This window comes from Acomys minous (assembly GCF_964271855.1).
Source record: "Acomys minous genome assembly, chromosome: 9".
NCBI lineage: Eukaryota > Metazoa > Chordata > Mammalia > Rodentia > Muridae > Acomys > Acomys minous.
The window spans coordinates 114,793,943-114,819,261 of NC_140490.1; the positions used below are offsets into that span (position 1 = coordinate 114,793,943).

At 39.1% G+C, this 25,319-nt stretch overlaps 1 protein-coding gene across 2 annotated transcripts in view; it reads right to left on the minus strand.

Moving 5' to 3' along the window:
- TRHDE (thyrotropin releasing hormone degrading enzyme) overlaps window positions 1-25,319 on the minus strand; it is a 371,512-nt gene that overhangs the window by 332,957 nt on the left and 13,236 nt on the right. Inside the window, exon 2 of one of the 2 annotated variants that reach the window (XM_084795149.1) lies at window positions 24,782-24,950. In XM_084795149.1, coding sequence (XP_084651275.1) covers window positions 24,782-24,950 — 169 coding nt within the window. Of the gene's footprint in view, window positions 1-24,676; window positions 24,951-25,319 lie in introns of both variants that reach the window. The other variant, XM_084795148.1, reaches the window with a different exon arrangement.

The following is a 25,319-nucleotide window of genomic DNA, read 5'->3' on the forward strand; positions in this document are numbered from 1 at the left end:
TAACACAAAACATCCAAGAAATCAAGGACACAATGAAAAGAAGAAATATGAGGATAATAGACATTGAAGAAAGAGAAGATGCCTGACTCCAAGGCCCTGAAAATATTCTCAACAAAATCATAGAAGTTCCCCAATCTAAAGAAGGAGATGCCTACAAACATAAAAGAGGCCTAAAGAACACCAAATAGAATGGACCAGAAAGGAAAAACTTCCCATCAAATAATAATCAAAACACAAAACATACAGAACAAAGAAAAAATACTAAAAGACGCAAGGGAAAAGGGCCAAATAACATTTAATGGCAAACCTATCAGAATTACACTCGACTTCTCAGCAGAGAAGGGCTTGAGGGGTGTGGACAGAGGTCCTGCAAACCCTGAGAGACCACAGATGCCAGGCCAAACTCCTTTACCCAGTGAAACTATCAAAAACCATTGATGTAGAAAACAAAATATTCCATGACAAAAACAAATTCAAACAGTACCTATGCACAAATCCAGCTTTACAGAAGTTACTAGAAGAAAAACTCCACCCCAAAGGGACAAGCTACAACCAAAAATACACAGGAAATAGATAACTACACCAACACAGAAACACAACCACATAAACTCTCTACTGGAACCAGCATCAAAATTAAGACTCTTAACAGTCACTGGTCATTAATATCTCTCAACATCAATGGTCTCAATTCTCCAATAAAAAGACACAGACTAACTGAATAGATGCATAAACAAGATCTGACATTCTTCTGCATTCAAGAAACACATCTCTGCCAAAAGGATAGACATTACCTCAGGGTAAAAGGCAGGAAAAATATTCCAAACAAATGGTCACAAGAAGCAAGCAGGTGTAGCCATTTTAATATCTAAAAAAATAGACTTTAAACCAAACTTAATCAAAAGGAATGAGGAAGGACACTTCATACTCATCAAAGATAAAGTCAACCAAGATGACATCACAATTCTGAACATCTATGCTCCCAATACAAGGACACCCACATTTGTAAACGATCTATTAATGAAGCTTAAACCATACATTGATCTCCACACAATAATAATGGGAGACTTCAACATCCCATTCTCATAGAAGGATAGGTCAATGAAACAGAAGCTAAGCTGAGAAATAACATCATTAATCAATGCCATGAATCAAATTGATCTAACAGATATCTACAGAACTTTTCACCCAAACAAAAAGGAATATACCTTCTTCTCTGCACCCCATGGAACCTTCTCCAAAATTGATCACATAGTAGGTCACAAAGCAAGCCTCAACAGATACAAAAGGATTGAAATAATACTTTGTATCCTATCAGATTACCATGGTCTTAGGCTGCAATTCAACAACAACAGATATAACAAAAAGCCTACACATACATAGAAACTAAACAACTCTCTACTGAATGACACCTGGGTCAAGGAAGAAATTGAAGACTTCCTGAAATTCAATGAAAATGAAGGAACAACATACCCAAATTTGTGGGATACATTGAAAGCAGTGCTAAGAGGAAAATTCATAGCACTAAGTACCTTTAAAAAGAAACTGGAAACATCCCACATAAGCAACTTAATGACACAGCTGGAAGCCCTAAAAAAAAAAAAGAAGCAGAAAAACCCAAGAGGAGTAGACGGCTGGAAATAATCAAACTCAGGGCTGAAATTAATAAGTTAGAAACAAAGAGAACAGTCCAAAGAATCAACAAAACGAAGAGTTGGTTCTTTGAGAAAATCAACAAGATAGACCAACCATTAGCCAAACTAATTAAAAGGCAGAGAGACAGTATCCAAATCAATAGAATCAGAAATGAAAAGGAAGACATAACAACAGACACTGAAGAAATACAAAGAATCATAAGACCCTACTTTGAAGGCATATATGGCACAAAATTTGAAAATCTAAGGGAAATGGACAATTTTCTTGATTAATTCCACTCGCCAAAACTGAGTAAAGAACTGCTAAAAAGGCTAAATAGTCCCATTTCCCCTATAGAAATAGAAGCAATCATTGATAGTCTCCCAACCAAAAAAAAAGCCCAGGGCCAGAGGTTTCAGGGCAGAATTCTACCAAACCTTCAAGGATGAGCTAATGCTAATACTCTTCAAGCTACTCCAAAAGATAGGAATGGATGGAACATTACCAAATTCATTCTATGAGGCCATAGTCACATTGATACCTAAACCTCAAAAATACTCAACAAAGAAAGAGAATTTCAGACCAATTTCTCTTATGAACATTGGTGCAAAGATACTTAATAAAATACTTGCAAAACAAATACAAGAACACATCAAAGATATCATTCATCACAACCAGGTAGGCTTCATTACAGGCATAGAGGGATGGTTTAATATATGGAAATCCATCAATGTAATCCACCATATAAACAAGCTGAAAGTAAAAAACAGCATGATCATCTCCTTAGATGCAGAGAAAGCTTTTGATAAAATCCAACACCCATTTATGTTTAAGGTTTTGGAGATATCAGGGATACAAAGCACATACCTCAACATAATATAGGATATATATAGCAAACCAATAGCTAAAATCAAATTAAATGGAGATATACTCAAGGAAATCCCTCTAAAATTGGGAACCAGGCACGGCTGCCCACTCTCTCCATATCTCTTCAATATAGTACTGGAAGTTCTAGCCAGAGAAATAAGACAACAAAAGGAGAGAGATCAAGGGTATCCAAATGGGAAAGAAGGAAGTCAAATTATCCCTATTTGCAGATGATATGATAGTGTACATAAGTGACCCACAAAATTCCACCAGAGAACTCCTAGAGCTGATAAACACCTTCAGCAAATTGGCTGGATACAAAATTAACTCAAAAAAGTTAGTAGCCTTCCTATATACAAATGACTATCAAGCAGAGGAAGAAATTAGGAAAACTATACCCTTCACGTTAGCAACAAGCAATATAAAATATCTAGGAGTTACTCTAACCAAGCAAGTGAAGGACTTGTATGAAAACAATTTCAAAACTCTGAAGAAAGAGATTGAAGATGGCATGAGAAGATGGAGAGATCTTCCTTGTTCATGGATTGGGAGAATTAACATAGTAAAATGGCCATCTTACCAAAAGCAATTTACAGACTCAATGCAATTCCTATCAAAATACCTACACAATTTTTTAAACACATTGAAAGTTCAATTCTCAACTTCATAGGGAAAAACAAAAAACCCAGAATAGCTAAAACAATCCTGTACAATAAAAGATCCTCCGGAGGAATCTTCATATCTGATCTCAAGCTGTACTATAAAGCAACAGTAATTAAAACAGCATGGTACTGGCACAGCAATAGGCTAGTTGATCAATGGAATCAAGTCAAAGACCCAGAAATAAATCCACACACATATGGTCACTTGATTTTTGACAAAGAAGCCAAATCCATTCAGTGGGAAAAGGATAGCATTTTCAACAAATGGTGCTGGTCTAACTGGATGTCTACGTTTAAAAAAAAATGCAATTAGACCCCTATATATCACCATGCACAAAACTCAAGTCCAAGTGGATCAAAGGCCTCAACATAAAACCAGAGACACTAAATCAGTTAGAAGAAAAAGTGGAGAAGAGCTTGGAACATATTGGCACAGGAGACAACTTCCTGAACAGAACACCAACAGCCCAGGCCTTAATGTCAACAATTAATAAGTGGGACCTCATAAGGCTGAGAAGCTTCTGTAAGGCAGGAGACACTATCAAAAGAACAAAGCTACAACCTACAAACTGGGAAAAGATCCTCACCAATTCTACATCTAACAAAGGTCTAATATCCAAAATATATAAAGAACTTAAGAAATTAAACACCACCAAATCAAATAACCCAAGTGAGAAATGGGGCTCAGAACTAAACAGAGAATTCTCAACAGAGGAATATCGAATGGCTGAGAAACACTTAAAGAAATGCTCAACATCCTTAGTCATCAGGGAAATTCAAAACAACTCTGAGATTCCATCTTACACCCATCAGAATGACTAAGATCAAAAATTCAAGTGATACCACATGCTGGCAAGGATGTGGAGAGAGAGGAACACTCCTTCACTGCTAGTGGGAATGCAAACTAGTACAACCACTTTGCAAATCTATCTGGCTCTTAGAAATCTGGGAATAGGGCTACCTTAAGATCCTGCTATTCCACTTGGATATGCCCAGAAGATGCTCCAGCACACAACAAGGACATATGCTAAACCATGTTCATAGCAGCCTTATTCATAATAGCCAGAACATAGAAGCAGCCTAAGTGTCCCTTCGTAGAAGAATGGATAAAGAAACTATGGAATACTACTCAGCTATTAAAAACAAGGAATTCCCAAAATTTGTGGACAAATGGATTGAACCAGAAATGATCATAATGAGTGAATTAACCCAGAAGAAGAAAGAGTCAAATGGTATATACTCACTTATATCTGGACACTAACCCAAAAGGCATGTCCCATGAAAGGGTTCACTTACCAGGAAAGTGGGACAGAGGGAAGGACACTCTATTGGGACTCTAGGTGAGAGAAGCATGGGAGAATGGGGAAATAGAAGGATCTAGATGGTCCTAGAATCCTATTAGAAGAACATTATGATTGGTGGATCTGGGCCCAGCAGTCCTGTTCAAACTATGGCACCAGCCAAGGACAATACGTGCAGTAAACTTCAAACCCCTACTCAGATCTAGCCAATGGACAGGACATTCTCCACAGTTGAGTGAAGAGTGGGGACTGACTTTCACACAGACTCTGATGCCCCATATTTTACCACGCTCCCTTGATGGGAAGGAGTGGTGGCACTCAGAGGAGGGATAGCAGACTACCAAGAAGAGACTTGATACCCTATGAGCATATACAGGAGGAGGAGGTCCCCCTCAGTCACAGTCAGAGGGGAAAGGAATAAGGGGAAAATGGGAGGGAGGAATGGGAGGATACAAGGGATGGGATAACAACAGAGAGGTAATATGAATAAATTAATATGTATAATTTTAAAAAGAGTAAAATTGTAATAAAATATGAATTATAAAGGACTCTCCCTATTCCTGTTATCAATGAGATGCTTATATTTTCTGTATAAGTCTAAAATCTAAAAGGAAAAAAGAAAATTTTAAGAAGCTGTAGCTAGTAAGCTACTTGAGTAAACCAAGATAATCGATTGATTGTCTCATCAAAAATACACTAGTGGTACATAGAATCTACCAACCCTTTATTTTATCAACCAATATGAAATGGTATTCTATTCTCCATCTTTACAATAGCAACAACACAGGGGTAATGACAATAGCAACAAAATAGCTTTGCTACTTTCTTCCATGGCACACACTTAGTGTTCAATAAAGACCTGCCGCAGATACTGTGTTTTTAAAGCCATCCCTAGCAAAGACTGCTGCTCATTACTAGCCAAAGCCCATGCTTCTGTTCCCCTCACATTTAGCTTGACTTATGACTTTATAAAATAAAAGCTATGTTTACCAACATCCCTTGCAGCTAAGTAGAGCATGTATGAGAGGGATAGCAAATAGAAACTCAAAAGAATTGTTTGAATGTGACATCCAAGATACACTCTTCAAGGCAGAAAGTATGGTCATAAAAAAATCATCTCCACTAGGAGGTATGGAACAAAAGGCTTCTTCCCGGGTTTAACATCCAGAATCAATACCTGAAGAACTCTGCCTATATCTGAAGAGTCAGATGCAGTAAGCCTAGGGTAGACTCGTAAATGTGAATTTAAAAAAAAGAAGAAGTCCCCAGTGGTTCTAAAATGCAATATAATTTAATAACCACTATACCAATTCTCATTCGTCTAGAATAGAAAGGATAAATCAACATGAAATACTACATCGGAAACATTGCGAAATGAACAACCCTCAGGCTATCCCTAAAATACTCAAGGAATCTTTAAGCATAGAACACAAAGAACTTATTTTCTGCTAGACATGAGATGGGTATGAAAGGATTTTTGTGTTTTTCTCCTTCCTTCATGAAGAGCTATTTTTTTTCCTTTACAATAAATATCACAGATACATATATTCTTTCTTATTCTATTTCTCAGTTTCAAACTCTCAATGGGTAGATTCTGGATTTTTCCAGTCGCACCTGTACCCACAGCTATCTGCAGAAGCAAGGGGCATCAGTAAACAGCACGACTCTTGACCAGCCCTCTGTGGTTTCTTGGGTATCTCCAGATTGGTACCACACCTGCAGATGGAGCAACCTCTATATCATTGCACAGACATCAGAGACCAAAGCAAGTCCTCTGCAGGAATGGTTCTCCACAGAGATGCTTCTCCTCTGGGATGATTCTGTCAGTGTACATCGGTGTCACGGCTGTGTATGTAATTGGAGGTAAATATCCTGTAACTTACAAGACATACAACTCCCCTCCCCTCCCCCAGTAAAAAGATTATCTAGCACAAAATGTGACCAATGTAGAAACTGAGTCATTTGATTTTAAAGAGTGCTCAGAAGACTAACCTGCTGATATTTCCCTAAGCATATACTCTCTAAGAAGCATCTCACATATAGCAGAAAGTAAGTTCTCTTAAGATAAAGTCCCTATTTCTCAATTCTATCCCTAAACCTGCCTTAGGCACTCAGTCTTAACTTCTGTAAACCAACACAGTAAAGAGCCGGGAACAGAGCTCTGTAGTCAGATCCCTCGTGCCAGAGGCACTGATCCAGCATTTACACTAGGCAAACAAGGCACCTCTACCTACATCTCCCTGTCTGAATACTATAGGAAATAGGGCTGTAGATGACTCTTCATGCAACCATAAAAACTAATGCAGATCATCCATTTAGGGTGCTAGAACACAACCTGATACATAATAAATGATCAATAAGATAATACTATTTTAAAATAAAATAATAAAGTAATTTAATGAATGAATGTTTTGTGGCATCCACATAATATATAAGTTCTTTCCTTTTTTCCATATTCTCACTTGTATGCCCTTTCTTTCGCCTCATTTTACATCACATCCTGGAAGCTGGTAGAATGTGACTTTTTTAATCTATGGCCAGAGACAGCAGTCCAAGACACCTTTGTGTAGCTGGCTTGATTTCTACTGTTCTTCAAACAACTCATCTATCCAAGGTATTTTTCCCTCAGATCAATTTTTCCATAAGCATACAAATACTCTCTCTCTCTCTCTCTCTCTCTCTCTCTCTCTCTCTCTCTCTCTCTCTCTCTCTTCACATAAAACAGAACCACAGAGAAGCATATCTCACTTCTTCTAATGATCACATTATTAGTTTGCACAACGTTGGTAATCCCAAGGCGTGCTACAAATTTTTGCAACACTCTGAACAATGGAACTGTGCTGGGTGAGTTAGATTAGATGCCAGTATTTCCTGTCTTCTCTCCCTAAGCTATGCCTCCTTGCTTTCTGCAAACTAACTTTTTAAAGCTGTTCTCACAAATGGTCCCATTTTAAGCTTCTCTGCCCGCTCTCCTTCAGCCATCCTTCAGTCCTGCCTGCCTACCAGCAACACACAAATTGGCTACTTTTATCTGTATGCTGCCAAGCACTGAGAGCCCTTACGTGACTGGCACTTTGATGGGCATTTCACTTTCATTGTCTCTTTTAAGTTATTTGCAATCCGCGCTGTTATCCCCAGTTCATACAAGAGACTGTGGCTCCAGTCGAGAGACTCGCCTTTAATAAATGACGGGCTCCAAACCCCAAGCCCAGTCTCCTGAATTGCCATGCCACTTCCACTAATGCTCCCTGGCCGGCCTGTGTTTGACACCTCGATCGCACCCTACAGAACATAGCGCTTAATACAATCCCTACACACTCAGCTGATCTTGTGCACAGGGCAGTTTCACTCGATCACTGCTCTCTTTGCCTTCTCTGGGGGACAGTAAAGTAAAAGAATTCTTTCCACCATGAGCACCTCTTATAATCCCAGGGAGGCTGTCCTGATGGAGTTTCTCATTGTGTAATGAAGTACTGAAAAAGAAGAGAGAAGACCGAACTCCCATTCTGACAAAGAGGGTATGTTTCATTTGATTATTCTCCCTTATCTGAGGTGCCAAGAGACACTTCTCCATTAATTCTCAGCATGTGTGGAGATAACTTAACTTTCAGCCTGACTTCCCATTTTAAAAATTTACATTTCATCAGAGAGACACATATAATAAATTTGCTATATTAAAAAAAAAAAGAACTCCTCGTTTCTTCATTTTTCTCTCACTGGCATGACAAGATTGTGGGGCATTAAGCTGCAGAAGGAAAAGGAAGCAAAATGGTTCTTTCTGGTGACACTTCCTCCTGGACCAGGAGCTCTGCAGAGGACAGTATGGGAGGATGGAAAAACAGGGAAGCAGGAGGCGATCCAAGATGGCTGTGCCAATCACACACCACTTAAAATCAGTAGGACAATAAGAACTGCACAGTGACCTAAAGACCAAACTGAGGGCTACAAAACACCAATGCTGCTGATTCCCAGGTGAGAGGGAGCCACATTGTGTGGAGCATGGGTGAGTCTAACCCCTGGCCACCAGCCAACCCACAGAAAAGTCCTTGAGGACAACCCCCATTAGCCGCCATCTTGAGAAAGACTGTGAGACACCCGTGCAGCTTTGGGCTCTCACAGCCCGTCTGCTGCCTACCTGATCTGGAACACAGAGCAGAAAGGCAGAGCTGAGTTCTGGCACCAGCCACACTCCACATTAGCTGCCATCCTGCGAGCAGCTATCAGCTTGGTTCTCTGTCAAATCATGGTCATATCAATTACTAGTCTACTTTTTTCATAAGAATATGTATCCTAGATGTAACAGATAGATATGATTCTATAGAAAGATAAGGGAAAATAATTAGATAAGATCTTCAAAAACCTTAGAGACATACAGAATACGGCATTTAGAGATGTTTTTATTATTTCAAAGCTACATTTACAATGAGACAGCTTACCTCCTGGCAACACTGAGCCGATTTCAAAGATGATGATGAACATCAAAGAACCTCCTTATGGAGATGGATTCAAATGTAGCAAACAAGCCAGTGGGCAAAGTGTCCTCATTTCTACCACATACAGAATTCTGACTAAAAATGGGCAAGCTTGGATGCAGGCAGAATCAATGGCAAAACTCTGCCAAGACAGGGTAAGCAAGTATTCAATAGTTCCTGCCTCACAAATATGTGTCAGAAATATTGGGACAGAAGACTGAAGATGATTCTCCAGTGTTATAGAGAATTTTGGGTGACTGTTCAGGCAGCAAACTGTCTGTCATCTTCTCATTTGGGAAGCTGCTACCTGCACTCCTTGTATACTCATGTAATTAACTTTATTCTTTCTCAAGTCTCTCCTGGGGTTGAAGACCAGATAGTTTAGTTTTACAATTAAGCTTTGTTGTTTAGGAGTTTATATGTTTTTAGGTCTAGATAGATGTTTTAAGTTGATAATGACGAGATATGATAGATACTGATTTATAGTCAGAATTTTAGATTCACCAAAATAGGAAAGATGTTTTCTTCAAGGCTGCCAAATACAAATAGCCAAAACCACTAAGAATGTAACATTTACATATAATTCCTAATTGTTTTGTGGTTCTTCTTGCTGTAGGTAGTTTATTGTATTTATGTGTAATAATACATAAATGTATATGTAAAAATATTTAATAAAATATTGAAAAAAGAAAAAATGGAAGCTTTTTAATGTCAGAGCAAACATCTTTCATTAAAGCAACTGAAAACCAGGAGGTTTTCTTTGAATCCCTCATGTTCCTTTCAGCCATGCCAAAGCATTCATAAAGACCTACTGATTTCATTCAAAATGCATCTTAATATTTTGAAAGTTGACTGAATGAATGCTGTGAGCAAGAGAACTGTGCTATGTGCCATGGTGGTGTGGTGGGGTGTGGTGGTGGGTGGGAGTGTAATTACATGCATAGTGTGTATAATCTCTGAGTGTTTTCAACCAAAGACAGTTTTCCTTCTCAAAGGTCTTGCAGTTTAGTAACTGGGAGCAGATGCACACAACACAGTATGAATTTATCGGACAATCACAATGAAAAGCCTAGCAAAATTCACAGAGGTTTCATGGAGATGAAACCAAAAACTGCCTGGAAATATATATATATAATTTCATCCTTTTCCTACAAATATTCTTTAAGATTTAAATTCGGTAATTTTATCATGATCCCTCAAACACTGTGTGTTGTAACAGCAAATCACAGGCAGGGAATTGCCATCACCAGGCTGAAGCTTCCACTCTGCATGCTCAGCCAGAGCATGAATATGTTGAGCTTCGAAGACCTCAGCAGTCTCCTTCTAAATCACTAGGAATCCTTCTTTGTGGTAGACAAATCTCACACCTGTCATGTCATTCCCTTCAGTGGTACGTCTTTCTTTCTTTCTTTTTTTTTTTTTCCTGATATACATTTATCTTCTAAGCCTTCTCTATTGAACTTATCTAATATCTTGCAATTTCCCCCCCAGCATCTTCTTCTGGATCCCCTGGGCTTAAGCAGAAGAGCTCTAGGGCATGTAGGTGCCAGGAGAGGAATGCCAGCTCTGGCACCGGGGAGTTACTGAACCATAGTGAAGGCAGGTATTCTTTCTCCCAGCATCCTATCATTTGAACCCAAGGATAGTAATTGCTTTTCTCATCTTTGCTATGACAAAACTCAGGACAGAACTTTGGGAAGATATTATTTATTTGGGCTCATAGCCTCAGAAGATAGAGTCACAGTTGCTTGATCCCGTACACCTGGGTAGGATGTCATGTTGGTTGGGATGTGTAGAGAGGGCTTCTTCATATCGTTTCAGAAAGGAACAGAGGAATGGGAATACAAGAGGGAGCTTGAGCAGGACATGGTGCCCAGGAGCATGCTCCTGAGGACCTACTTCCTGCAAATGAACCCTGCCACCTACTTTCCACTACTTCTCACTTACTGATCATATTATGAACCTATTAAAGCATTCATCTGTTCACTACATCAGAGCCCTCATGATCTGTTTGATCTAGAAACAGTTCCCAGGCCCACAGTACGTGTGCTGTGCTTATTATCTTTTAGGTGTTCCTCAAACTGATAAAGATGATTAAGATTAACGGTCTCATGGGTTAATAACCAACTCGTTCCAAGAGACAAGAGACTTAACCAAACCAAAAGATCTTATAATGACACCTTGCAGCTAGTAGATGATAAACAAATGATACCTGTATATGGTAAAATACATTGTTTTATGAGACATGTTTTTCCCTTCCTTAATAATGTCCTGTCATTTTTCTGCCAAGAAATTGTCTCTCCTTAAGACTGTCTGTTCTGTTGGGTGCTAATAAATAAAAAAAAAAAAGTATCTACATGAAATAGTTCATTCTCTCTCCCTGAAATCTGAAGATTACAGCTAAGAACATCTGATGATGGTGCCTAAGAAGACTTTTAATTGGTATCTGCTCTCAGAATCGTCAAAGAGATCCTTCCTAAGACTTGATGATTTAATTTTTCTTTTATGTTTCTCCAGATTCTATCATTGAATTTCTCTTCTGCTTAATTTTGCCTGAGCTGCTTTCAAATATTTGCAAATAAATTAATACATCAATCATCTTACTTTAAAGAAAACCCAAGGCTCTTCCCTTCTTCCAGGACCCTACCTTTCAGAACTATTATCCATCCCTTTGCTGATACACTCTCCTGCTCTGCTCCAATATCTGCCATCCCCCTGATTCACACCTCCTTTATGCAACAGTGCATTGTACCTTTATATTCAGATGGATCAAGCTGAACATTCAGGGGAAGAGGGAGATATGAAAAGTAGACAGTACTGTCTGTCCTCAGTCACTGCCACCTACCAATGTTTCTTGACTCTTTGTAAGACCAGATGGCTCTTTCCTTCTTGAAACTCTGCCTTGTGCCTTCCAGTGTGTAGCAATGATTATCTGCATAGTTAATAAGCCTCTTGCAAAAGAAAGCTAAGTCTTGTCCACTGAAGACACTGCATACTAACTAGCTACCTGGCCGAAGACAATCAGAAAAGCTTACAAACTTCTTTTTCCTCCCTATCATTCAAAGTCCTAAACCTGTGTGAACTTCTCAGGCATTTGAACAAACTATTGTTTTCTCTTTGAGCTCCTCAATTATGACAGTTTTTTAAAATGTTGTCCTTTACTATAAAACATAGCAGCATTATGTGTCTTTGAAATAAATAAAAGAATAGTTTTCTGTGGTTTTAAGAGACATAGTAAGACAATCTTTAGTGCCATGTGAAAAGTACATATGGATAGTGATTGGTTTCCGACATTCGCCAGTTCCTCCCCAAATTAAAGCCAATCAGGAAACAGCAGCATGGAACAGACCTAGTGAGTTTTTCTCCTGCCATCTGGTTGATAAGGAAGCCAAACATTAGTAGGTGGCAGTGGCTGAGGACAGACAGTACTATTAGTACTTTCAATATCTCCTCCTTCCCCTGGGAATTCTGAATATAATCCATCTGATACAAAGGCCTCCCAGGATTCTTCAGAAAATAGGTTTTTTAAAAAACATGTTAGCTGTAAGTCCAAGTCTCAGAAATATTAATGTATCTCAAGAGTATAGTGTGGTGTTTCTGAATTTTAATAGTACATCCTATAAGAATCATTTAGCCTTGAGTGACGACAATGTTGAAGTATAACTGCTTTTCTCATCATTTGTAATATGCTCCCAGTTATTGTAATAGCTGATTATGGTTATCAACTTGACACACCTGGGAAGAGGGAGCCTCAGTTGAAGAACAGCCTCTATCCGACTTTTTGTGGGCGAATCTATCGGGTGTATTATTGGTTGCTGATTGATGTGCGAGAACCCGGCCCACTGAAGGCGGTACCATCCCTGAGCAGGTGGAGTCTAGGATGTAGAAAGAGGGTAGTGGGCCTCAGAGTCAGCCAGCAGGCAGCATTTCTCCGTGCTTCTCTTTCATGCTCCTGCCTTGATTTCCCCTGGCTTCTCTTAATGCTAGACTGTAACCCGTAAACCAAATAAACACTTTCCTCTTCAAGTTGGTTTTGGTCAGGCTTCTACCACAGCAACAGAAAGTAAACTAGAAACAATTGTTGTCCAGAAATGATTGTTCCAAGAGACAAGGGTTGGCTATTATTAATACCAGCTATGATCTAAATAACTTATTCTTTCTCCGCAGCGACTTAAATCTTTGAAAAGTTGAGCTCAACAGACAGATTTTCTCTAACCAAACAGGAAAACAGATCATAGTCAACAAAATAATAACGGCAAATGAGTGAGACTGCTTAGGCAATAGTGATAGAAGCTTTGATTATCCTCACAGCCCTAGGGAAAAAACTCCCTGTGTGATCTGAAGCCAATCCAAGCTCGGATCTATTCATGTTCTCCTGGATAAATCCTTAACAAAAACATATAAAAACCCTTCATGATCTGGCTCCTGCATAAATGTCAAATCTCACCTTTCACCCCATCTTTCCTCCAAACAATGCAACACTCTACCTCCCTTAGCTCACAAAGGCTTGGCCATGACAAAGCTTCAAAGTAAACATCCTTAGAACTGGCAGAAAGGGTAACTCAAAAATAATAGTAAATCAACCACAGTAGAACTAACACAAGGAGAGGGAGGCAATAACTTTCTACCATTACATTATATGCAATTAATTTAGTCTCAGCTTGCCATGGGCAATATTCACGAGCCAACCAGGTGCAGTCATTCTAAATCTTTCCAGGAAAACTGGAGGAAGAAAGATGCTAGCCAGAACCCTCTCTCTCCTCTCTACAGAGATAGAAACATACCTGGCTGAGCACCAGGCAGCCTATCACACACATTATCAAGTGTGACTCTGCTGCCATAGTGAATGCTTCATACCACCCAATATGCCTGCGCAGAGCATTAATGTGCTTTTTACTTGGCTGTCCCTTAGCTTCTACTGGCCTCTTTAATATATAGATTCTTAAACCTCAGGGCATCTGATAAACAGTGGATTGTATAACAAAACCCATTAGCCTCTCTCACAGAATCCACCAACAGCCCAAGCCAATCACCAGGGAGTAGAGCTGAGGCACACTCCATTACACTACGAGCCATGAGAAATCTTGAGGCTGGAGAGTCTAAAAACCTCTCCATTAACTAGATTTGGCTGCTGTGGTCTTCCTCCTCTGTTACTAACACAACTGTAGCCTACCAATGTGCCTTCCGTGTAAATATACCTTATTTTTCCGCAGCTCTCAGTTTTTAAGTAAATGTCCGGTCAACTTCCTATTTCTTTGTGTGTTCTAAATGGAAATTTGGTAAATTTTTAAAAAGATAACGTATTTCACTGTGGAATTTTGTACATACTCTGTTCTTACCCATCTCATGTCCCTAACCCCTTCCTAATCCCCTTAACTCCTCTTGCTGGTGCCCTTCCTCCACACAATATTCCCTCTTCTGCCCTTATGATGTCACATGCATTTTATTACCTTCTCCATCCCTACCTTAAGTCTCCTCTTGCCTCATCATGGCTCCCTTTCTAGTTTTATAACACACAGAGTATAAAATACTTACTTATATGAACGAAATCACAATGACTGTCTTTCTGAGCCTGACTTATGTTTAACCTAATAATTTCCAATTTTATGCATTGCCCTACAAATGTCAAGATTTTATTCTTTATAGTTAAGTAAAATTCCATTATGTATATGGACATTTTCTTTATCCATTTATATGCTGATAAACATCTAGGTCTGCTCTATTTCTTATGTTTTGTGAACCATTAACATGCAAGCATTTCTATGATAAGGCCTGGAACCTTTGAGGCATATACCAGGTATGGTATAGCTGGATGATATGGTAATGCTATTTTTAGTTTTGTGACAAACCTCCATACTGATTTCCAGAGCACATTTCCACCAGTTGTGAATAGTGTCCTTCATTGTCAATACTTATTGTGTGTTTTCTTGATGACAGTGATTTTTCACTAGGATGAAATGGAGTCTCCAAGTAGTTCTACATGCATTTCAACACATGGCATCCATTTTCTTTCACTGTAAATTCATTCCTTAGTAGAAACTAATGGCTCTGTTTATATCATGGTAGTGAAATTTCTGGAAGTTCATCATTTCTGTCTTTTATTTTTTTAATGCTCAAAATCCAAATCTAGCTATCTAGCCTGCTCTTACCCCTGCACACTTGACTGGGTAACCCAAACCTAAATCAGCCATCTCTCTCATCTAGGAAAAGTAATCTGTATATCATAGTTGCAAGACAGACATATAAATGACTTCATGTCACCCGGTCAGTCCAAATTCACCCAGTGACCTCGCAGCTCAGACTGACTAACCAGCAGTACTCAAACTTAGCTTTCCTAGTAGGGAAAGTAGTGCTTACTGACTTTTGTGATGCTATGATCCACCTCATTCCTTCTGCCTTATACAAGTTTCTCCAGAACCTAGAGTCAGTATTCTGGTCTTGCTTTGGTCCAGTATTTCTTCACTATGACATTTTGGAATGGTTGTGTGTGTGTGTGTGTGTGTGTGTGTGTGTGTGTGTGTGTGTGTGTGTATGTGTGTGTGTGGGTATTCTGTGGTGTCGGAAGTATGTGGTCTGCTTTTTTATTTTGATTTTATAGGGGATTACAGTTAAAAGATTGCAGGCATCTCAGAGGAGACATTGAATTTTAGAATTTTAAACAAATACTTGATCCTTCTCCTCTTTTGCATCTCAAGTCTCTTTCCCCACGTTTTGGTTGGCCTTTCCCTGGAAAGTTCCTTGTAGGTGATAAACCTGTCTTTCATCATTTACTCTTTACATTTCAATATTTATAAAAATTACTCTTTGTGAGTCTTCAGTTTCCACACATTAACCTAATGCAGAGGTTTTAAAAACCTTTGACATTGTGACATCTCTCAAGAAATTCATCCATCGTTTAGGTATCCAGTAGAATTCTACAGAGCACATGCCGTTTTCAACATATAATAGGAACTGCTGATCCTACAAAGGTAAGTAAAAATACCCTATAGGGAAGCAGCACTGAGAGGGAGATAAAATGATGACCAGGCAAACAATGCCTCCAAGGTATGAGCAAACAAAGTATTCTAAGAGCACAGAGGAATTGGAAGATTGACTTTCCTGGGATAGGCAGGAAGCTTTGATTTGTGTTCCTAAGTAGATTGTAGCTCAGCTCCTTTGTTACTATTTCCTTTTCTTTCTCTATCGGCCATTATTACATCTGCAATACAATATAGCCAGAATGTCTAATGATAACAGAGATCCTCTTATTATCATAATTTAAGTAAGCTTCAATATGTGTTTCAACTACATTACTGACATAACTCTAATTCTCTTATTTACATAAAATTCAATTTTGTTTTCACTAAAAAAAACCACACAGAATGACAGTCCCGTTTCTGAAGTGTATACATACAATCCTGTCAGTAGAAAAATGAGCATCAGAAAGGTGCCTTGCTTGCATATGTATATTCCTTCATGATGCATACACATATATAAATAAGTTGAATATACCTCCTGTTGTTGTCAGTCTAAACAAAAGAACTGAAATTGATGTTTTGATCAAGTGTAACATATTGGTGCTCTAACACTCCTTTTCTAGAAAGCTCCCTTTTCTAAGGTAGAAGACTCGATGTTTCTATCTGTCGCGAGGGAGCTCTTGGGCTGTATTTGCAGTTGTTATCTGATGTAGGCAAAGGCAAGCAATGAAATCCCCATGAGTTTTAGAGTTAATAAGGGTTGATTTAAGGACACAGCAATAGGCAAAACATGCTAATTTTGAGTATATAATCCAAAGAAGCAAGGGAGCTTGTCCCCTGAAAGAGATAAAAATAGTAGGTCAGATTGAGCAGTTTTGTAATCCCAGTTCTCAGTATGGAGAGTACAAGGTCAAATTCAGATGCATAACAAGTTCAAAGCCAGGCTAGGCTACACATAAGATCCTGTCTCAAAACAAGACACATATACATACACAGAGAGAAAGAAAGACAGACAGACAGACAGAGGGACTATTGATATATTTCCTTTCTTACTTAGTCATAATTATTTTATTGCTTGTTGACCACACACACACACACACACACACACACACACACACACACTCTCTCTCTCTCTCTCTCTCTCTCTCTCTCTCTCTCTCTCTCCATAATTGTTTTTAATAGAATAAATGGATCACTTTAGCCATATAGATTATGCTTTTAAAAAGTTAGTTTTGGAAAATGAAAACTCTCATTAGCTACAGTGATAGTCTTCCCTAGGAAAGATCATGCCAATTGGTTCCTTCAGTGCCAAATTGTCATCGTGTGTGTGTGTGTGTGTGTGTGTGTGTGTGTGTGTGTGTGTGTAATAAAAACTAATGAAAATGAGAGGGATGAGAGTGTTTGGATGGAGGAAAGGAAATATAAAAATGTTATAATTATATTATAATGTCAAAAATACAGAGTGAGTCTAGAGCACAGGACTGTACGGGTATAATACCTTCAACGTCAGAGTCATTCTTGATTATTGAATCTGCGGCTTTCCCCAGGTCTCACTCTTATTTCACACCCCTCACCAAATCCTACCATTTCCTCCCATTAAGTGTCTTTCACATCTATATTGCCTTATCCATTTCAATTATAAATGCTGCTCTACTCCAATTTGTCTTGGTTTAAGTCCCAGTCTCCTCCCAAATAGTGCAAGTAAACTATCTAATAATGTCTAATAAATATAATAATATCTAATAATTATCTAATGGTAGCATGCCCTTAGCTTCTAACTTTCCAGTGGCTCTTTCAGTTGACTAGGTGAGATATTAAAATTTAACCAGCATCAAGTTCTCCTACAGCTTAGCCTCAATATAGCATTCAAACTTAGGTCTCACATCTCCCTTTAGGATTACCTGAATGCCATCTATTTAAGTGGAATTACCAGAATAAGTACTATGTTAAGCACTAACATTATGATTTTTATATACTTAGTCTCTTATAATGTTAACTACAACTGGATGGTCATAAGAGGGAGCTTTAAGTTCTAAGGCACTACTCCAATTAGAAGATTCTGTCTGTCTGTGTGCTACTGCTCCTGGTAAATGAGTGAAATGACTAGTAGCTCACATGATTTGCCAAAAGCAACACTGTGCAAATCCTTAGAATGAGTCAGAAAGAGCACTGTAGGCTCAATTTTCCTAACAAATATATTTTATTATGAACTTATTAACTGAGAGTACCTCACTTATAACCCGACTAACCTAAACAATAGGAAAAGAAGATTAAAGAATACAATAATGAAACCATAAGGATATCAGTTCCATGGAATGATTCTCCTAGCATAATCAGAAGGATTTCTTCTGCTGGAACCTGGAGCAACCAGAACCCAGAACCTCAGCAGGAGCCCAGAGCTTCAAAGCCTTCCCTCAAGCGGTTCTCTCTAGGAGCGTCTCGAAGTGAAGCAAAGAACAGCCAAAACTGTCCCAAGTCTCCAAAGGCCCCACCTCTTATTTCTGGCTCACATTTTTACCTCCTCTCAGCATTTGTTCAAGGACGTTTTTCAGCTGCTTAATAACCAATCTCCCCCACATGGTGGTTCAACTTCCAAGGGGATAAACATCACCTGCTCTCTCACAAGTCTTTTTCTCATCCCCCACTTGTGATCTAAACAAAAAAACATGTTTATCTCTCCTTCAGAGCATTCAAACCCTCTCTCGAAAAAAAATGGAGGAAGATAAAAAAGACAGTAGTGAATGTGATCAATATAATCATTAATAATAGAACAAATTGATCATGCAATCTCTTGGGAGAGCTGGAACCACTGTTAACAAGTACACTGATATAAGGAGGCTCTAGTGTCACGGAGAAGTCAATCATAGATGGCCTATATGTGAGCCCTGAGGTTCCATGACAGTCAATAGTAAGTGGAAACACTTTGTGGAGATACTCTCACTCTGGCTCCATCTGTTAAGTTATACCCAGGAAATAGGCTTCTTGATCTGGGACACACACACACACACACACACACACCCCGCACCTCGACACTGTGATATAGTATAATAAATCAGTGCCATTGGATTACCTTAAGTACCAAGAAATATAAGGAATGTAACTACAGAACTAAAAAAAAATTTTCTTACTTATAGACATTTCCAGGAAAAAACATCCAAGTGACAATGGGTTGTTCTTACTGGCTGTGGTTTTTACAAAAGGAGACGATATCAGCTTAAGAATAAACTGTCTAATCTCAACCAAAATTTGGAAGTGTAAAAGAGCTAAGGTTTTCTGAATTTTAAAATTAAACAGTTTCTCTTTTTTAGCCTCATTAGGTGGAAGATTATCAAAGTAAAGAATAGTTTCAAGAAAATAATAATAATATAGATCAGCACCATGAAACACAGCCTGAGGCTGAAGGCAAGAGGCACTGTTCTCTAAATCCTCAGATTCTCTTGAAGTAGGACCCCAAGGCTTCTTCAAAAGATAAGTGTCTTTACAAAAATTATAAGAGCATGTCTCATGAAGTCTCTCTGTTAAATAATGAGTGTGTGAGAAACTTTATTCCACAAAGCCGTAACATAAACAAAGGTTTCTCTTAAAGACATCTATGGGTTTAGTCTTATCTGAGAGAATAGATATAGCCTGATAGATTAAAACCCAATAATGATTTTTCATAAGTATAGTTTCTTATCAGTAAGTTTACAAAGCTTGAGGAATTCAACTTTGCACATATAGGAATGGAGCTGAAGTTATCCAGCTGTAGATACAAACTATTTTTATATTTGGAAGAGTTTCTTCAAAGGCAAAATTAAAAGCCCGAAGGATGAGGTCAAATGCCAAGAAAACAACTCACAGAGAACAGCGGTGAACCATAGCAGAGGAACTGGCAAGACTGGCCATTCGGTTTTCAGAATTGCTACAGGCCATTGACTACTGGGTCTTCACATTAGTGCCTATTCTTGAATACAAATGGCTATTACTATCTTATTCTGACTTCATACCGTCTGTGTGTTAGGGTATACAGAAGAAGGATAAATTACTTGGTTTTCTTCATAACAGCTCGTTTGAGTGAGAGGAGATCTGCCTAGGAAACCAATCTGAGTCACTTCATCTGCACCTGGATCTCAGCTGGCTTGTAGGACTGTGGATCTCAAATATCAGCATGATGTTGTTGTCAGGAGGACACCTTGGCATTAGACAGTATGCATTCTATGTGGGCTGGATGTAAATAGAGCGTGGACTGTTACTTTAAAACAAGACCACAAAGTCTTCGACATTCCTTCCACCAGGAGCCCACAGGTATGTGGTCTCCTGTTGAGCTTGGACTACCATTGATAACTCTTTTATGAAAGTCACCATATCATAGAAATAATAAAGTATGACTGTGACATAAGCCCATATGGTTTTCATATAGCTGTTTATGGCACTTACTTTTGAATTTGTCCTGGCTAATTTTATGTCAACTTGATACAGGGTAGAGTCATCTGAGAGGAGGGACCACAGTTGAGAACCTTTCTCCATCGGATTGGGCTTTAGGCAAGCCTGTAGAACATTTTCTTAGTTAGTGACTGGTCTGGAAGGGCCCGGCCTTTGATATAGATGGTACCACCCCTGGCCTGGTGGTCTTGGGCTCTATAAGAGAGCAAGAGGAGCAAATATGAGGAGCGAGCCAGTAAGCAATAGTCCTCCATGGCTTCTGCATGAGTTCCTGACTATGGGTTCCTGTCCAATTTGAGTTCCTGCCTTGGCTTCCTTGAGCGAACTCTAATTCCGGATACATAAGCCAAATAAACCCTTTCCTCCCCAAACTGTTACAGTGCTCCATCACAGCAATAAAAAAGCCCTAACTAAGACAGTATTCTAAACTATCATGTAAGAAATTGAATCTCCCTGATGGTGCCATATTTTAAGCATGTCTGGGCTATGCAGACACCATGTACAAATGCTATGGCACACAGCCCCAGCTGATGTCTCAGGAGATAAATAATAAACCTCCAAACAAATACAAGCCCAGGCAGTTCTGACCCCGGCTATGAAAGGACAGTCATCCTGTTGCCGCATCTGAGACCCAGACACCACTGAGCCGAGACAAGTCACTTCCACTCCGTGCTTGACAAGTGTGCTTCAGCTCTGTGCCTCAGGAGTGCTTGACATCATAAAACAGCTGTCTCATGCAAATCCATTTTAGAGTAGTTTGCCTTGCCAGTACAGGAACTATATTTGCAGTTTCCAAAGAAGAAAACTAGAAAAGCCATACATTAAGGAATGAACTAAGGTCACAGGGAAGCAAGGCCAGAATTGAAAAAGAGATATAGCTGATGATAAAACCCCATTTGTACTCATCCCACTACATTAGTTTCCGTGCAGACTTCCCTACCACTATATCTTTGCCTGATAATATTTCCCCAGTCAAGCATAGGATGCAGACAATATCGTCTTCCCCAGGACCAAATCATCATTCAGAGCCTTACTAACTCCACTCTCCTCCATGAGACACATATCTACAGTGCAATTGTTAGCAATGTCTCTGTCTTCCGATGCTCCTGGGATTGGTTTGCTCCTACTAGACAATTAATGAACACTAGTGATGCCGATTCGTAATTGGTGAGTGCGTGTTTTTCCTTATGTGCAGCCCCTGATCATCCTCCTGAATCCTGTTCCTAGACTAAGCCTGATATCAGATTGTTTACAGGATTGCAGCAGGTAATGACTGAGCACAAAAGAACAAAGCTGATCTGGAGTGTGTGTCCCCTTGAGAAGTAAATGCCAAATGCAAATGAGCTGGTCACTACCTAACCTCAGCCCATTGACTTCCTTCATAGCATAAATCACCACCTTACAAGCTACATGCGTGAGTGACTGTTGCTTCTCATGCAAACACAAGATCCCTAGGAGCAACATTTTTTTTTCGGCTGTTTGTTGCTCCCAGTCAATAAATGTCCATTAAAGATATAAATGAATAAGACAATACTACAGAATATGGATGTGTATCAAATGATATAAGATTTTTTGATTCTTTAAGAGAAGCAAGAAATTATTTTATGTGCAATCTCTCAATTTGTAAACATTAACAACCATTTAGAAAAAATGGTAAGCTGTTTTAGAAATGGATAAACAATAAATCTGCAGATTAGGATTAAATATCTCACTTGCATTTGCAACCCCTGTACTAGGGAGATTTTACACTCTTCGTCTTTCTAATTATTTTGAACAATGATTAGCAAAGTTTGGGCAGTTTGCAAAGCCGATAACGACAGTGACGCGGGTGGCTCTAGTACGCACACCTAGGCCACCATGAGACTCAGCTCTGTATTATTAATATGCTATTCAAGTTCCTTCCTCACAGCTGGAACAGAATGGCCACAGCTTCCAATCAGAAATGGCCACCTGGACCGCACATGGCCACACTGTAGCCAAGACACAAAAGCTAAATCTCGCCTCCTTCCAGCTGCTAAGGGCTGAGAAATGTCATTCCCATGTGCCCCCAGTAATAAAAGGGAAAGTCAGTGAGAAGAAAATAGATTGGATTTCAAAGGGGTGACAGAAAAAGAGAGTGGAGTTTCAAACTATATTTCCACAGTAGATAAACAAGGGCTCCCAATGGCAATTCTGTTTTCCTTTTTACAGACTTTGGTATTTTTAGATTATACAGTCTGAATTTTTCTTTCAGTTGACCTTTCAGTGTTCTCTGCTACTACATTTTGCCTTTTCTATGTTCAAATTACTGAGTATAAATGTTAAAATGTTGACTGATTACTTAGAGACTCTTAAGAATAAAAGGCCACGCCTAAACAGCTGGTGGTTCTACACACAGGCCTTAGCAGCAAGCAGAATTGTGTAGGGCCAAGGATAGTTTTGAGGGTCCTTTGAAGGAAATATACTAGGCAGAAGTATTTCTAGTGTACTTTATGCTAGCTGAGCCATTGCAAGTCAATCATCAACTTTTGAAGACACAAAAGGAAATGAGATGTCTTCCTGTTCCATTTCTGTGTATGGTCCAATGAGTACAGCCTTGAAATGTCCATAAAAAAAAAAATCAACAAGCATGAGGGGGATTCAACATTTCAAATTATTTAAGCCCAAAAGAGTAAAATGCCTGCTAGCCCTCTATACACAGCATTTAGGGTATTATTTTAATGATTACACAGATGAATTCACTACATAGTTTTTCAATAATGGCATTAATTTTGTATGCAAGCAGATTTTATTTTTTTTAAGCAGGCTCCACGGTGATTTAAATTAAAAGTAACAGTGAGAAAAAAAATTCCTTAGCCAAAGCTATTTTTCAAAATTCGGGTTATTATAGTGCTATGAATCCCTACAGATTAAAAACACGGCTTTCTGTTCACTTATTCTGTTATGCTCAAGGAAAACAGAATATATGAGCTGTGTGGTAGGGAAGATCACAAGATACATTCTCTCAAAGGCATGCAGGTAAAGAGGTTAGAAGAGGTTCCCTGGACACCAGAGAGAAAGCCTAAGCTGGAGGACAAACCAAGAGATTTGACTTATGGCTTACCCTGGGAAGGTAACTTAATCTATTTAAACCCCAACTACTCATGTGGAAAAAAGAGAGTCATAATGCTTTTATAATTAATATGGGATTCAAAATAAATGCATCGTTATTGTGGAAGAAATTAAAACAAGGAAGAAATTACTCACTCAACATGGCTTGGCTTAGCATGATACAACGCAATAGAAAATTGCCTAGAACACATTGCTGTTATATTAACGAGGGTCCATCAAAGGCAAGCCACTTGATCTTCGTCATAAATTTAATGCAGACAATGCCTGCAGTACCTCACACTACTTGAGAAGAGTAGAGGAAATAATTATACAGTATAGGAACAATAGCTAACTATAAAGTCTCTTAAATTTTAAAGTATACTAAGCATTATAAGTGAATATAAACATATACAGTATGGTAGTGTGAATGAAAAATGGCTCCTATAGGCAGGTAGAGAGTGGGACCATTAGGAGATATAGCCCTGTTGGAGTAGGTGTGGCCTTGTTGGAGAAAGAGTGTCCCTGTGGAGGGGGGCGGGGTGCTTTGAAGTTACAAATGCTCAAGCCATGCCCAGTCACCACCTGCTGCCTCCTCCTGATCCAGATGTAGAACTCTTGGCTCCTTCTCAGGGACCATGTCTGCCTGCACGCTGCCGTGTTTCCTACCAAGACAATTATGGACTGACCTCTGAAACTGTAAGCCAGCCCTGATGAAATGTTTTCCATGTTAAAAGATGCCATGGTCATGGCGTGCCTCCCAGTAATAGAAGCTCTAACGAACACATATAGTAACTGTATAATAATACCAAGATGGGGGTATGGTTCCTAATGGGGAGGGCGAGGCAGTGAGATCGGGAGTTACAGCCCAGAGGGCTTCACTGCTGTTCAGTGTGGTTTACTTTCTCCTTAGATCTGGCTTATGTATGTAGAGTTCACTGTATCACTTTCTATACGTTGGAAAGAAAATTTTAATAGAAAGATGCTCTAGAAATCCGGAAATTGTCCTGAAAAGACAAGAACTGCTTTGGGCATACCCAGGCCTGAGGTGGAAATGAAGAAACACAGGGCACATGAGAGCAAGCGATAGAGATGGTTAAAGAAATAGAAAAATAGGGTGTAGTGGGGAAAGTTGCTCCAACCTGACTTGGAAACTAGGATTACATTTAACTTCCAGTAACTAAGGGCGTCAGCCTGGTCAGACAGCACACACTGCAAGTGATTCCTGTTAACCTAGAAATTGAGTTTCTTTATAGGGTGTGTATTAGCCAAAGCATCATTAGGCTGCGAATACTTACTACAACCCCACTCTTGGTGGTAGTTTCTCTGTATGTGAAGTTGCAAATCGCCCAGGCTAAATAATATGTGGACATGAGAGGGGTCTGTGAAAAGTGATCCGTTACCCATCCGTCTTCCTCAAACACAGATGTTTCCACTGGCATATTGGATAGAGACAAATAGGTTGCTTGATGTTTGATGCTGATTTTGAAAGTGGCCTTGTAGATTGGCTCATCAAAACATGGAAATGCCTTCCTGGCATGTGTAGGTGAAAACTGAGTAACACCAAGGAATCTGGAAGAAAAAGAAAAAAAGGAGAAAATGACATGCCAATTACACATATTGCTTCAATTAAACTAATGGCCCCACTGCTTATCTCAGATAGTATATTTTGACTGAAAATACACATTTTTTCTAAACCATGCCTTCATTCGTGAGTAACATAAAAGTACAGGTCATGTATAATATACTGCCTCACCCCAAATAAAAGTTCTTCAGGGAAGTTTTTGTCTCGATTAAAGAAAACTCTCTGACCCCAGAGCAGTCCTTGTTGGATGAAACACTACACTCTACAGAGAAACAACTCACAGGCACATTGGCAAACACTGAGAAATAATGGTTGTTTTATTGCGTATGTCACACTCCTCCCTGAAGCCTAGGGCA